Raw genomic sequence first — 16,512 nt, 5'->3', positions numbered from 1 at the left:
GGTGAAAATGAGGAAACAAATCTTCATTGGGTGACAAAACAAATTTGTACAATGTCGAAGTGGTTCCCCAAGTAGGGGCCACACATTATGGGTAAACAAAAACCAACATTTTTTGAAAAACAGACTTCTATGGACAGCTGTATAAATCTTGCTAGAGTTAGAAGCTGGTGTTGTGGGGGTAGGTTGTCTATGTTTTGACCCTATTCCTGGTAGGGGCAGTTTCCCTTACAGAGCGGGTCTTCTTCAGGACATAGAAGATGAAGTGGGCAAACTTCCTGCTTTCGTTAGATAGGCAGTAGGTGGGCGTTGTCAGGCGTCCTACATCCACACAATTAGTTAAAAAATCTGGTTAATTCAGGGGATCTACAAATTTTTACATCTCAAGGCACGCGTCGTCACGTTACCCTAGGGCCATGTTCCTTCCTTGAACGCCTACCCCGATGTCTTTTCACGGCAGATAGCAGTGAGTCCACCACAATTTTGCCTAGATTGAACCAGAGAGGACCTCGATCTCATTCCTCTCATAAGCAACGTGACGACGCGTGCCTTGAGATGTAACAATTTGTTGATCCCCTGAATTAACCAGATTTATGAACTAATTGTGTGGATGTAGGACGCCTGACAACGCCCACCTACTGCCTACCTAACGAAAGCAGGAAGTTTGCCCACTTCATCTTCTATGTCCTGAAGAAGACCCGCTCTGTAAGGGAAACTGCCCCTACCAGGAATAGGGTCGAAATGTAGACAACCTACCCCCACGACACCAGCTTCTAACTCTAGCAAGATTTATACAGCTGTCCATAGAAGTCTGTTTTTCAAGAATTGTTGATTTTTGTTTACCCCTAATGTGTGGCCCCTACTTGGGGAACCACTTCGACATTGTACAAATTTGTTTTGTCACCCAATGAAGATTTGTTTCCTCATTTTCACCAAATCCCTCCACTGCACACCCCCCACCACCTTTTTCACGTATGTGGGCACAATTGCTTCTGAAACAAAAAATCTTTTTGATGTATACTTGACAACTAATAAGAAGTTTCCGAGTACCCTGTGAATAAAACATGGTACCTTGATTTATTCTTTGTTTGTTAATTCGTGTTTGTAATTGGTTTTATGGTATAAAATCTTTTCTCCTCCTCAGTCTGGGACCCCTCTGTCCATATCATTATCTACCCAGGTCCCTGAGACTTTGTTGGGTTCAACCCTGTTTGATATAACGTACCACTGCATATCAACACATGTTGCATAGTTTTTAGTAAGGTTTGATCTGTTTGAGGTAGAAAGACATTTTTTCTTTGTTAAAATCTGCATATTACAAAGCAGATAAATGATTGTGTGGCAACTGCGACAAATCCATAATGTTGCAGAAAATGCTGCTGACACAAAATAGCATAGTTTCAGTTGTCCTGTATAGTTCAGAGGGGGTACTACCATTTTCTAGTACATGCGTGACCAGAGTCACCTACCAGAATACTTCCTACAGCCCTGCCAAATACCATGCATCAGGGTTTAGACTAACGCATTTTAGTGCTGGTGGCCGCATCACCGCACTAAAATGCATTAATCACACATTCACATAGCGTGTGGAGTGGTGTGGTGCAGCGGCCAGGGCTACTGACTTCGGAGCACAGGGTTCATGGTTTGATCCCCAGCTCCGGTTGGCAGATCACCTCAGCACCATGTGACTATGGGCAATAGCTCACTTCATTTCCGCGCCGGCCCCCATCGCCTTGAAACCAGTAAGGGTGAGTAGTTTGTGCTTTACAAATACAGATTTATTTATTTATAGCTCATTGAGACAGTGCAGGTTCAGCAGGTTCATGAGAGGTGCTTCCAGGCTGCATAAAAGCAGTCTATTGATGTACAATTTACAACTTAATATACCGCAGCCTGAGGGATTCACTCGTTACTATGGTGACCCCTGCGAAGTCTATGGGGCAGATTTCTCTATCCCATATTTACAAGGACAGGAACAGCCTCTCTGCGTGTTCCCACGCAACACCCATGGAACCTGACACATTTCCAAATTTACGAGGAATCGTAATCCTGGAAATGCGTCAGTATGCTACGCCACCCTATGGGTGGAGTAGCGAGGCGCAATGAGGAGAAATGTTTTCATTTCTCTATGTTTTTTTCCTCTTTCAATGCGTGTTGCATTCTACAGCACGCATTGAAAGAGGGAAATGCCTGTAGTGATTGCTTTCGGTGCAGGAAGGTGCCCCTTCCTGCACAAAAACCATCTCCCCATGACGCAGGCATCCTTGCACCACGGTGCAAGGGTGCCTGCGCTGGCATATGGCAGCTGTTTGTGTGCCAGCGCAGGGGAGAGCACAGGAATGCGACATATCATTGTAAATATGTTGCATTCCTGTGCTCTGAAAGTGTCGCAGCGTGGCGCAGCCAAAGGGCTTGCGGTGCCGCGCTGCCTAACTTTCTTGTATCTTCTTGTGTCTCCGCTAACTGAATCAGGTCTGGTGCCTTCTGCCATCCTGCACTAATGATTTAGTGCAGGATTTGCCCATGATAACCTGTTATTATGGGCAAAGAGTCAGGGTAAGACACATGAGCTCACTCAAAGTAATGGAGCCATTCACCACGTGGGTCGGTGTGATTGAGAAGGGAATATGCTTGGCCCTTGGCAACTTTTTCTAACCTAGATTTCACGCAGTGCAGTACTCCTTCGTGATGCATTAACAGGAAATCCAAAACTTTATAAAAAACTTCACTTTATCTTATGTTTCCTAAAAGCAGTTGAATTTTCCAGACGATATTGTTTCTGAGTATTTATAAGTGTCTGGGTGAGTTAAAGGGTATAGGTCAGAGTTTCTCAAAGTGCCTATCAGTGGGTAAAATAAAGGTGTTCAGACTATCCAACCCTTGGTGCTTCTGCATGATGTTTACATATGTGCCAATCGAAATTCCTATTTTATATGAAAAGGTTTGAAGGAGTAATGCATAGGAGTTGAAATATTGATAGCATGAAAAGAAATTTAAATATTTACAAGTGAGGAGAGAAAGAGGGTGGGTGGTTGAGTGGTGACGGGGCCATACAAGTAGTGAGTGCATGCAGGAAGCTGTGAAAAACCAGTCATGAAAAAGAAAGAGATGACTCTAAAATAAGAAGATTGAGAAGTTCAGATGCGGAGAAAAAACAGGGTGTAAGTGGCTCACAGTGAAAGACTGCAGATGAGAGCAGTGCAAAGAGAGAACAGGAGTGACCAGATTGAGAAACTTCGTAGAACAGTAGACGACCTATCACAGGTCGCACAAATGCTTAATTCACAATCACAATTTTTCAGACTTGAAACGTTTTCAAATATAATTATTCACAACACAATTATTTTTGCTCATTTAGCTGCCACTGTTAGGATTAGCAATGGCACAGGTCTGGCTTGTTTTTATTGTTCCTTTTTTGGTATGTTTTGGTACAATGATAAATAACTCACAGAGAGCACTCAAGTACTTCTTAGTGATTTGATTTACTTGCAAGAAAGTGTCACTCAAAGTGTCACTCATTTTGCCGTAGAATGTCACTCATGCACACACTGAAAACACCAAAGTGTCACATCACAGTCTGAGAACCTGCCAGCTGTGTTCCTTCACCGCGCACTCAGGAATCCTTGGCCTGGGCCGACGGAACTCACTGGACTCGTATCTCCTCCCGGGGGCCACACCTGGGGATTGAGCAGTGTTTGTGCAGCCGGCGGAGCGCTGACAGAGTTCAGCCGAAAAGTGAACTCACGAGGGTCTGATGTCAATCAGCGACATGCGAGCCCTGAGCAGGGGAAATATGCGGCGGGAACTGTACTCGGAAAGGCGCGCTTTTCATGAGGCTTTCTCGCAAACAGACTGGCCTGCCTGCCAAAATAATTGCCCTTCTGGTCGGCCATATCTGGTGAGTGGGATCTGAGTGACTGAGGTGCTGTCAGCAGCCGCCCCTCGCGCTCCCGTCAGGTGCCCCCTGAAGGTGTATGGATTTCGCGCCCTGGGGCCCTCGCGCTACCCGGCCCGGACCAGCCTGGCAGTGTTTTGATTGGACGCAAAGTCTGCTTGGAGTTACCGGAGCGCCATGGCACGTGCTTATTGACTCGCGCACACAGTGGGGCGCTATTTGTGTGCCAATGCATGTCCACTGGAAAATATTCTTGTTATGTGCCAGCCCAGAGCATCATACCTGTTCAGAACATGGGGCAGCGTACCCCAAACACCAAGCGTGCCACAGCATACCTGCTGTTCAGGAAGTTCATCACGAGGCCTCTCTTCGAGAGCACTTTCTGAATGTAGTGTGTGCTGCTGGCTGTGTGAGACGGCGTCTTAGAACAGATAAATGAGGGTCATTGTTACTCCTCACTTTGTCATATCTGGCCACTGATGACATCTTTATACAGATAAATGAGGTCCTTTGTTACTCCTCATTCTGTCACATCTGGCAAATGATGACACCTTAGCACAGATAAGTGAGGATCATTGTTACTCCTCATTTTGTCACATCTGGCCACAGATTACATCTTTACACAGATACATTTATTTATTTATTTTATTTATTTTAGAAGTTTTCTATAGCGCTGTCAAGACCCAGAGGTATCAGAGCGCTTTACAGTAACAGAATCGCATATAATCAACAGAAGCATGACATATGAAAGGTTTTGACAATCAACGAATGTCACAGTAAGAGCTGCATAATAAATGAGGGCGATTGTTACTCCTCATTCTGTCCCACCTGGCAAATTATGACAAATTATGATATCTTAGCACAGATAAATGAGAGTCATTGTTATTCCTCTTTTAGTCCATCTGGCCCGATGACATTTTAGCAAAGATAAATGAGGGTCATTGTTACTCCTCATTTTGTCACATCTGTCCCCTGATGACTTCTTTATACAGATAAGTGAGGGCAATTGTTACCTCGCAGTTTTTCCCATCTAGCCATGGCCTTGACGTGGTAGACCACCAACTTTGTCCTATAAGACGATGCAGCAGCTGTTTTAGCATGGGTCCCAGAGTGAGCAGAGGAAGGGAAGGCATGCTGGTTGCACTTGACTTCGAGATGGTGGAGATGGGCTTCAAGTGTATGTGTATGTGAGGGACACAGATGGGATCTAATTGCGGCACAGAGAGCAAGACTTGACAGCAGAGAAGGTTGTGCTATAACAGAGATAGCGCGCCGTTGGCCGCGCCCTAGGATGGCATTAAAGCTGGGTGCATGGTTCGAGGTAGCGAGCTTTACTCATATAGAGGCAAACATAGTGCAGTGGACTTTTATCTTGACAGCTGGATCACAAGACAAGGCCTTCAATTGAGGTCATAATTTACAACAAGGGGTGGTGATGGACAGAGTCTCTGAATTAAGCAGAGTACTCTCACCCAGTCAAGAGATCAGGGCTAGATCCAACACCGTTTTTTAGCTCATTGCACCATCCCAGTTTCAGAACCTGGCTGTATGCAAATTAGTCTGTCCCTGGCCCAGTGCATCATGGGAACAGGGCAGACCAGACTACAAAAGCCAATTCTTACACTGGGAAGGAAACAAGCTTCCGGGGACCGGTTTCTGCCATTTCAGGCGTCTTCGGCCCGGCTTGCTTGAATCCTGATGGTGCAATGAGCAAGGGACTCACATCTGAGTATACCCTTCCACGCTTAGGGTGGACAAAATAATTTACAACAAGGGGTGGTGATGGACAGAGTCTCTGAATTAAGCAGAGTACTCTCACCCAGTCAAGAGATCAGGGCTAGATCCAACACCGTTTTTTAGCTCATTGCACCATCCCAGTTTCAGAACCTGGCTGTATGCAAATTAGTCTGTCCCTGGCCCAGTGCATCATGGGAACAGGGCAGACCAGACTACAAAAGCCAATTCTTACACTGGGAAGGAAACAAGCTTCCGGGGACCGGTTTCTGCCATTTCAGGCGTCTTCGGCCCGGCTTGCTTGAATCCTGATGGTGCAATGAGCAAGGGACTCACATCTGAGTATACCCTTCCACGCTTAGGGTGGACAAAATAATTTACAACAAGGGGTGGTGATGGACAGAGTCTCTGAATTAAGCAGAGTACTCTCACCCAGTCAAGAGATCAGGGCTAGATCCAACACCGTTTTTTAGCTCATTGCACCATCCCAGTTTCAGAACCTGGCTGTATGCAAATTAGTCTGTCCCTGGCCCAGTGCATCATGGGAACAGGGCAGACCAGACTACAAAAGCCAATTCTTACACTGGGAAGGAAACAAGCTTCCGGGGACCGGTTTCTGCCATTTCAGGCGTCTTCGGCCCGGCTTGCTTGAATCCTGATGGTGCAATGAGCAAGGGACTCACATCTGAGTATACCCTTCCACGCTTAGGGTGGACAAAATAATTTACAACAAGGGGTGGTGATGGACAGAGTCTCTGAATTAAGCAGAGTACTCTCACCCAGTCAAGAGATCAGGGCTAGATCCAACACTTGTTGTAAATAATTTTGTCCACCCTAAGCGTGGAAGGGTATACTCAGACATGAGTCCCTTGCTCATTGCACCATCAGGATTCAAGCAAGCCGGGCCGAAGACGGCTGTAATGCCAGAAACCGGTCCCCGGAAGCTTGTTTCCTTCCCAGTGTAAGAATTGGCTTTTGTAGTTTGGTTTGCCCTGTTCCCATCATGCACTGGGACAGGAACAGACTAATTTGCATACAGCCAGGTTCTGAAACTGGGATGGTGCAATGAGTTAAAAAACGGTGTTGGATCTAGCCCTGATCTCTTGACTGGGTGAGAGTATTCTGCTTAATTCAGAGACTCTGTCCCTCACCACCCCTTGTTGTAAATAATTTTGTCCACCCTAAGCGTGGAAGGGTATACTCAGACATGAGTCCCTTGCTCATTGCACCATCAGGATTCAAGCAAGCCGGGCCGAAGACGGCTGTAATGCCAGAAACCGGTCCCCGGAAGCTTGTTTCCTTCCCAGTGTAAGAATTGGCTTTTGTAGTTTGGTTTGCCCTGTTCCCATCATGCACTGGGACAGGAACAGACTAATTTGCATACAGCCAGGTTCTGAAACTGGGATGGTGCAATGAGTTAAAAAACGGTGTTGGATCTAGCCCTGATCTCTTGACTGGGTGAGAGTATTCTGCTTAATTCAGAGACTCTGTCCCTCACCACCCCTTGTTGTAAATAATTTTGTCCACCCTAAGCGTGGAAGGGTATACTCAGACATGAGTCCCTTGCTCATTGCACCATCAGGATTCAAGCAAGCCGGGCCGAAGACGGCTGTAATGCCAGAAACCGGTCCCCGGAAGCTTGTTTCCTTCCCAGTGTAAGAATTGGCTTTTGTAGTTTGGTTTGCCCTGTTCCCATCATGCACTGGGACAGGAACAGACTAATTTGCATACAGCCAGGTTCTGAAACTGGGATGGTGCAATGAGTTAAAAAACGGTGTTGGATCTAGCCCTGATCTCTTGACTGGGTGAGAGTATTCTGCTTAATTCAGAGACTCTGTCCCTCACCACCCCTTGTTGTAAATAATTTTGTCCACCCTAAGCGTGGAAGGGTATACTCAGACATGAGTCCCTTGCTCATTGCACCATCAGGATTCAAGCAAGCCGGGCCGAAGACGGCTGTAATGCCAGAAACCGGTCCCCGGAAGCTTGTTTCCTTCCCAGTGTAAGAATTGGCTTTTGTAGTTTGGTTTGCCCTGTTCCCATCATGCACTGGGACAGGAACAGACTAATTTGCATACAGCCAGGTTCTGAAACTGGGATGGTGCAATGAGTTAAAAAACGGTGTTGGATCTAGCCCTGATCTCTTGACTGGGTGAGAGTATTCTGCTTAATTCAGAGACTCTGTCCCTCACCACCCCTTGTTGTTCAATTGAGGTCAAGCGTCAAAGTTCAGGGCCTATTCAACGGCTACTAGAGGCAAATATGGATGTAATATGCTTCTGACTTACATCAGCTAGTAAATAGAAATATACTCAATTTTGGGTCTGCTTGACAACACACCTGTCTTCTGTCCTATAGTCAGCAGTTCATTAAAAAATACGGAGTAGCCTTTGACTCCGCCCAAGAGAGATAAAGTTCTCCCACTTCATGCTATTGGCAGCTTGCTGTATCACGCCGCCTCCTATGGCATGCTTGCACTGCAATAGATGTGGCAATATTTTACATATAAAAAAAAATAAACTCAACTGTCACACATTCACATCTTTATCTCATACCTGTATTTTATACAGAAAGCTTTGTGTTTGTTTTTCATGGCAGTATGTATTTCTAAATGTGTTTGTCAGGACTCAAAAGCAGTCTATCAGCACAATCACCTTTACTACCCCCCTCACTAACACTGTGTTTACCACCACCTCTAGAAACACCAGCATTTTCACTGCCACGACCACCATTACCATCACACTATTTCTACAACACCACTATCATTACCAATCCAATTCCATTGCAGCCTCCCATACCGCCAATACCAGCTACGTAGCATTTATCCATACCTGTTTTTGCATGCTTTACCACAGGTAAGTCCGACTTATTGGTTTGGCCAAGGCTTGTTTTAAGTACTCCAGGATTAAACTGCAGAACAATTCTTCGATATAAACCATAAATGTAGTTCATTGATTCCTACATTTGGCTTAATGTGTGTAATGTTTAAGGTAAAGGGGATCATCATATTATCTTCATTCTTTTTCCTGCAAAATGTCGATTAGCATGTGATGTATAAATGTGCCATATTTCTTGGTCACACCCAGAAAGACCTGTTTAAGTAGATGACGCTATAATAATGACCCTCTCTGTCTCTCCCTCTAATAGAATGAAGGCGGTCAGCAAGAGTAAGGAATCCATCTTAGGAGACAGCCAGCGGGACCCCGTTAAGTACCAGCCGGCCTCACAGATTGAAGAAGACCCCCTGGACTTCACACTGGAAGACCTGGTGCTCCTACCCCTGGACCTCAACCTGGAATGCCACAGCCCACCTCCAGATTACAACTCGGTGATCCACTACTCCACGCCGCCGGTGTAACGCCATCTGCCTTCGACCTCCCCACTTGTCACCGGCCGGCTTACCTTCAGCAGTCGAGATCCTCCCGCATCATCATGAGTCATGAAAGGACATTGTCTCATGGGACGAGACGATGGACTACCTGGACAATGTCATGACTTGCCCCGTTCAACTCTTCGGTGCATCCGCAGTGTGATACAACACTTGTGCCCGCAGCCCCTGTACAACCCCGGAGGCGCATTCAGCCTATTTTGTTTGCAAAAGATAGGAAGTAAAATGAAAGCTATCAATTACTGAACAGAGGACGACAGCCAGATTGCACACCAAGCTTCATCTGAAACAATTCCAGATGGGCTTTTTATCCTACTCATTTCATGGTGCTGGAGCTTCGGATTTACCGCTGTACAAATTGATGGAGAAAGCGAGCGTTCTTCTCTTGACGTCTACATTACATAGAGGGAATGTTTCCCATTATGCATTATGTGCATCATGGGATGCATCAGGGCTCGGATCCATCCATCATCCATCTCTGCTGTCCGTCACACCGCCTCCGTCCCTCAAGCACTATTTATTCTAGGAATTGCTCAAGGATTTGGATGGGTTTATCAGTAGATTGTCACTACTAACCCTTTATCTTTTGCCGGAGGTTCCCCGTCTCCGCGTCAATTGTTTTTGTCCCTCGTGAAGCCAGTCCTTCAGTTTGATAAGACTCTGCAATTACATCTGAAGGGCTGCAAAGGTTGCGGGGAGCAGGTAGACACTAGGTGAACAAAGGCAAGTGCAAAACTCAGTTGACCGCAGTTTTCCTCTATCCTTGACCTCATTTGAGAGATTAAGACCTGGTCTGCCGGATCAATGGTCTAATGCAACCACTATGGGCATCTGTGCCTGACCCTATGGTCATAAGTTCAAGTCTTGCTTGGTCAGCTTAGCCTTTCTTTCGTTCACAGTGCATAAAATGGATGCTTATTGGGCAGCCACAGCAGCCATTATCTGGCAATTGCATCAATAACCCCCATCAGGGTGAACATCTGCTCTAAAGCTAGGGCTTACACCCTGCTAGGACTGTGTCAGTCATTAAAAACACTGTTCTGTACACAGGAAACTTCACTGCTATCCTGCTGGGTAAAATTAACTTTACATTTTTAGTATATTCAGCTTCGTTTTCACTACACTGGAGGCAGGTATTCGAACATAAATGAAGACAGGTGTTGGTTTCTTCTATTTTCCAACAGAACATGGGGTTATCATGGTTCATTTTTAACCATGACCTTCAAAGTAATACAATGTTGGCCGTTTCACAAGTATTTCAATGTCACACTGCTGCGCTAACTCTTAGTCCAAGAAGTTTTTCATTGTTCCTTTAAAGATGGAGGACAGCGTTACTTTTCTCAAGAGGTTGTGGGACCAACTCCCTTTTAATCTCGAGTGGTATATCCTCTTGAAATGTCACCCTAATGCATCAGTATGTTTGTCCCATTGCACGCAGTCTACCGTATTGTTCTTCAACGCTGTGCCATTACTTTAGAACCTGTGATCCTCTTCATTCCATAGTTCCTGCTTTTGACCAAGCACTGCCAGGTTTTCAGGATAGCCACAAGATAAACAGACATGCAATACATACAAAGAGATGCCTAGTGTAAGTCCAGGAGGACAGGATCATGCCAGACTTCCAGGATATCCACAAGGTAAATTTACATGCAAATAATCTAAATCAATCTCATTTGCATAGTGGTGGTACTGAAAATGTGGCATGAGTCCTGACCTTTGGACCAACGTTGGACCTCCCTGTTTGAGTGAAAACGTTACCAAAGCATCAAGAGACTTGGTAGGTCGCCCTCCACACCCCTCGTTTCCTGAATAAGTACCATCACAAAGATTTTAGCAGCTCTTTATGCTGATACATGTGCTCCTACACCAACGAGGCAGAAGATGGCAGATGGGCATCCCCACCCTGGACTGGACCAATAGCATCACTCCAAGATGCAAAACGAGACTTTGTATGAGTGCTGAGGGATTCCAAGATATCCTGTCATGGGTCAACACTTTGTATGCTGAGAGCATTTTATGTCAGTTATCAAACGGAAGTATTGCCTTAACAGTATTAGGAAATGTATGAGTTGTAATGTACTAATATTTTCTACGGCTATTTCCCTAATTTAAATGCCATTCCTTGCCTTGATGTATATACTTTACTTGTCAATATGAAATTTAACAATTTATATGAGATTTATATTTGGGATTCTGTCAGAATGTTTGTTGAAAGTATGAAAAAAAAAGTACGGCTTGCAGAATATTTTAATTTTTTCGATTTTCCACAGACCACCTCCCGTAATGTGTGCTGTAGTGCCAGGACAACACATCACGTTAAACAAGAAGAGGAAGGGGGGATGCAACTTCCCTCAGAGGGCGAGGGATATTTTGTCAGTATTCTGTATGTAAAAAACTATCTGCACCACAAAATGAAAATTCGGCTGTATTTGTTCATTTAACTTCTCAGGGATGCTTTGTTTGGTAAAGGCTATCTGCCGTTCTATCCTATTATGGTTCAATATGTGATGTCTGCTTGTAGAGAAACCAATCTTATGTAAAAAAAAAAAAAAAGAAATACAATTTTAGAAAGGCTTTTTTCTTTTTGTAGCAGCAAAATCCAGAACACACTGGACCCCTGGAGTACTGTTTTTTAACACTATGAAACAGTGCTGCCTATTGCACCTCACCTAAGCGGAAGAAGAATCCAGAAGGCCCCGCATCAAGCTTTGGTCCCTCCCATCCCTCACACTAACATCTGACAAGCCTTGGCCCCTTCCCATTACTCAAGCACTTTTCGCTTTAGGATTAGTTAGAACATCTTGGAAGTTACCTCTGGGGTCTTAAAGTAAGCTAGTTTTCAAACAAAAGTGTAACATTTCTTAAAATTATCAGGTCCATATTCCAAGGTGGGCCATTTTACCAACCATTATGTACAACTCCTGTAAGAAACTCTGCATGGATGCATCACCAAGGTGCCACCACACCTGCTGTGTCTTTTCAACCTTTCACTGATAGACCTCAACCCCTGCTTCTTTCGTTTGGTCATCATGCAACAGACCTGCCCTAGCTGCTGAAGATGCACATCTGTGCATTACAAAAGGGAGGCATCATCCCTTTCCATTAAGGTTTTTCCAGAAAGGCTACACATTGTGGCTATTTGTTTTGAAATTGACAAGATTAGTTAAAAAAATAATCTGCAGCATTTATTCTATTATTGGAAGTGAGAAGTTATACTCCTTGGAAACTGACATTCAGTTGTCAAAAGGAAGTATTTTTCCCACTCTCGGTGAATTTCAAAATGTTAATCTCCACTGATTCCTTTATTTAATAAGAATGACCGCTGTGGCCAGTTAGTGGTGTAATGCACACACTATGGGGGTCATTAGGATGGCAGGCGGACTTTGTCCGCCATTGGTACGGGGGTCCTGTTGCAGACATTAGGAGGCGGCCGCCACACTGGCGAGCGCATCCTGCATTCCTGACATTGCGACGGGCGGTGCTCTCAGCAACACCCACCGCAATGCCAGAAAGGCATGTCGTGCACTTCCATGCACAACTCTGGCAGGCACCGCGTGGTGCCTGCCGCGTTGTGCATGGAACTGCAGGGTGGTACCATAGGTACCCCCCATGTGCCCCCCAGGCCCACAATGGTATAAACTGCATGCCTTTCCATAGCGGCGTTGCCGCCATGGAAAGGCTCAAACCTGCATTTATGCTAATATGGATGGCGGTGTCTCCCAGACACCGCCACCATGTTAGCTGCTTTTCCGCTACCGCCATATGGGCGGAGGCGATCCGCCCACTAACCTAATGGACCCCTATGTTCCTTGCCTCCTGAGACAGACACTAAACTTGTCCCCTCCCTAGAGCCGTTGGGGTTTCTAAAGATGCCAGATGAATATATAATGAAGGATTTGATACATTTTAAAATCCATGGGGTGTGTTAGGTATTAGAAGATGAAATTGAATGTCCATGCTGTAGTGGCCAATCAGCTTACTTAACAAAGACTGCAGTGACTGGTAATAAATGGCTGTTTTCCAAAGCTTTCAACTTTTTTTTGCTGCCGTTCCTCTCTTCACAAGACCGCGATATGGACACCAAAAAAAGAACCTGAACTGTTTCTGGCACTAATATAACAATGTGGCTTTCTCTATTTTTCACCACTTTCTATTCTGTGGTGGTCCTCACACTTGTGTAATGTTCATTGGTTTGGATGCTGATAACATGCCCCCCAACCCTCGGTGGAAATTACAGCCGTCAATTTGCGAACTGGTGTCTAATGGATACCTTGGGTATTGACATACAGTAAACCTTTAGTTGCATTTAAAACTGGTTATTATGACTTAATGGTTTCTACTGATTTTAGGTGCAGTTTCTTTAAGAACTGGTGGAACATCCTTAAGTTCTGACGCAAAAACCAAAAAACACATATACCACAAATATACCAGCAAAAAATATTTTAAACGTGGCTAACTGGGTTTTGCCTCATGCACAAACTCATAATGCAGTTGAAGGTTTCAAGTTCTGAGCTGCTCTAAGAAAATTTCTTATTTAAGATTTCATAGGAAGTTTTTTTGCCCTTATGTATATGTTGTGCAGGCGATCATTTTCTTTACTATTCAGATGCTATAAATATATGAACTTATGGGTTCACAAACGGCCCTTCTTCAGTGTATTTGTGTCTGAGATTAATTCAAACCGTGAGCCCCAGCGTCCGGTGGGGAAACATCCTTTATAACGAAACTTTCACAACGCGGTACCATTACCACGCAGGTTTTACAATGCAAGTCGTTACAACGACTTGCGCTGGAGGGCGCTGTAGGATAGGGAATAGTTTAATTTACTGTCCAACACCTTCCCTACTATCCACGGGGACTGGAGTTGGAATAGTAAATTAAACTATTCACTATCCAGCGCCCCCCAACGAAGTCGTTGTAACGACTTGCGTTGTAAAACCTGCGTGGTAACGGTACGCATTGTGAAAGCACGCGTTGTACCGCCATACATCCGTCCGGTGTCCGTCGCCCTGGCCGCAGCACCACACCTCTTGTGCTCTGGAAATCCATCAAGGTGCAGTCTTACACTTTCCTGGCAGGTCTCTGTCACCATGCCTGCATCCCATTGGCCTTGACTTCTGCCTTTTTTCACGTGCCTTCATGCTACTTTAAGGTCATGAGATTTTGACTATCCCAGGAACTTTAGCTCCTGTCACTTACTTATCAACTGTGTAGTCAAAAACAAGGTGAATCCATTGGCTTCCAAAAGTGGCCATGCATTTGTCATGTTAGTCCGCTACCAAAACACACCCTGTTACTGCCTTGTGCCCTCAGCTGTATTACTGGACCCAAAAGGAACCCTCCAGGAGCAGAGTTGTGCACCCCTGTAAAATAGTAAGGCAAAGCACAGAGAAATAGGTGCTAAAGGTATAAAACCAGTGCCCCTGCTTTGATCCACGTAGAACTAGTTGAGAATTCCCAGGCGTGGAAAGTACTGTCTCGTGTTTTAAAATGTCATCGATGGAGGCCTTGCCATTTACACGCATGCATGACATGGTGCAGGAGGAAAGTAAAAAAAATTCCAGCAAAGTTCAATAGCTCTCTGGAGACTTTCAACCTAAATATCTGATCACTGAAAGAATGCACTGAACATGCATCTGGCACTGTTTCAGAAGGTCATGAGGTTTACATCTCTTCCCTGTCTACGGCCTTCGTTTTATTTATTTCGATTTGTTGCTTTCTGGTGTTTTCTTTACATTGTTCTACACATTTCTCCCTCCCGCTCCTATTCCACATACGCTCTTGCACACTTCCACCAATAATTTCAGCCAGGTAGCCAAGAATATCATAGACATGGAAATAAAGAGGCAGTAGGCAGGTTGGTGGCAGCCCCTTTCAGATGATGCTTGCCTGTGGCTATTCAAACCGGTGCATGTTGCACACTGGTGTTTCTTTGGTGTCTGCAGCCTAAACCAGATTTACACGGTCGGTGCCACTGGCTGGGGTCCAAGTGTCTGCTGAATACTGAATGTGACCACCCACTAGGGAAGCCATTTGGACAGTCTGGTTCTTCGCTGTGTTTTATGTACCCCATGTGCTCCAATATTTTATGAGTGAATACAGGCGTCATGTTAGGTATGCAAGTGAAAGCCTGCCATCATTCTATGCAATATTAATTGACCTGGGAGTTCTCATAGGATGCAGTGTAGCTTCGATAGCAGCACTCTGCCGTGGGGGTTACAGCTGTAATACAGACAAAGGGAATGAAATGTGTTAAGTGATTTACTGTGGAATGTGTGTTCTGTGCCTTTGAAGAATGTATGCACTGAATCCCACCCCATCTTTTTATTTAGTCCAGAAGTATGTATTTTATCTATTAACCAAAAAATAAAAATAAAGATTCTATATTTATACAACCTAGACCTGCTATCTGTCTTCTTTAATTTCTAAAGTAAAAAGTACTTAAAAAAAGTAAAAGTATAATTTATGAACCACCTTCAAATTACTATAAGTCGCGCTCTCCGAACACAGTCTTGTCACCTCACTCACCACACTACATTAACCTAAACTCGAACCATTTCAATGCACTGGTTATACCCTTCCACTCTACATTACTTATAGCATGTGAAATAATAGCATTCATACCAGCACTTATAACATCTACTATGACATCATTAGTCACAACACAGCGCATGATAGAGTAGCAAGTTCTATTTAGTACTGTCTGGTAGCAAGCTAAAAAGAGTATTTATTGAGGTGCACTACTTATATAATAATTGAAAGTTATAACTATATGTTTAACATTTCTAAAGTTTGTGTAGATTGTTTGGTTTGTATGGGGATTTTTTTTCTCCTAACTATAACTGAGCTTTAACCTTTGGGTTTTTCATTGAATTTCTAAGTTTAAAAAAAGATTTTAATTAAAAATGTTTCAAATCGTAGTGTCCAGAGTCGTCAAGTGGAGTGTTGTTATGTGTAATGTCGCACAGTACAGTGGAGGAGAGTGTTGTAAAGTCTATTGTTGTAGAGTGGAGTATTGTAGACGGGAATATAGTGGAATAGAGTGGAGTGTTGTAGCATAGAGTGTAGTAAAGTGTTATATAGTTAGTGGCATGGTGTCTCAAATAATGGAGTCACGTATCGCAGAGTAAAGAGGCGAGTTGTACAGTGGGCTGCCATGTAGTGCAATAGGGTAGGGTGTCGTAGACTGTCAAAGAGTGAAGTAGAGTGTTTTACAGTGGAGTAGGGTGAAGCCAAGTAATCTTGAGTGGAGTGGTATAGAGTACAGTGGAGGAGAGTGTCATGGAGGAGAGTGAAATAGAGTGCCGTATAATGGAGTATTGTGGAGTATTGTTGAGTAGAGTATCATAGAGTAGAGTGGAGGAGGCTGTCGTAGAGTGGAGTGCCGTGTCATATAGTGGTGTGGTAGAGAAGAGTGGAGTGGCGTATCATCCAGTGTCATACAGTGCAGTACAGTCGCGTAGAGTGGATTAATATTGAGAGGAGTAGAGCGCCATAG

The 16,512-nt window shown here is 44.5% G+C and overlaps 1 protein-coding gene across 2 annotated transcripts in view; it reads left to right on the top strand.

The window, feature by feature from the left end:
* LOC144752173 (vascular endothelial growth factor receptor kdr-like) overlaps window positions 1-11,455 on the top strand; it is a 655,129-nt gene extending 643,674 nt beyond the window's left edge. For both annotated transcript variants that reach the window (XM_078640102.1, XM_078640103.1), the window contains exon 30: window positions 8,774-11,455. In XM_078640102.1, the coding sequence (XP_078496228.1) occupies window positions 8,774-8,984 (211 nt within the window). In that variant the 3' untranslated portion in view covers window positions 8,985-11,455. The remainder of the gene's footprint in view (window positions 1-8,773) is intronic.
* The last annotated feature ends 5,057 nt before the right edge of the window (window positions 11,456-16,512 follow it).

Source organism: Lissotriton helveticus, chromosome 4_2, assembly GCF_964261635.1.
Source record: "Lissotriton helveticus chromosome 4_2, aLisHel1.1, whole genome shotgun sequence".
Lineage (NCBI taxonomy): Eukaryota > Metazoa > Chordata > Amphibia > Caudata > Salamandridae > Lissotriton > Lissotriton helveticus.
Note: the sequence above shows the minus strand (reverse complement) of the source record. Positions and strands in the feature narration are given on the sequence as shown.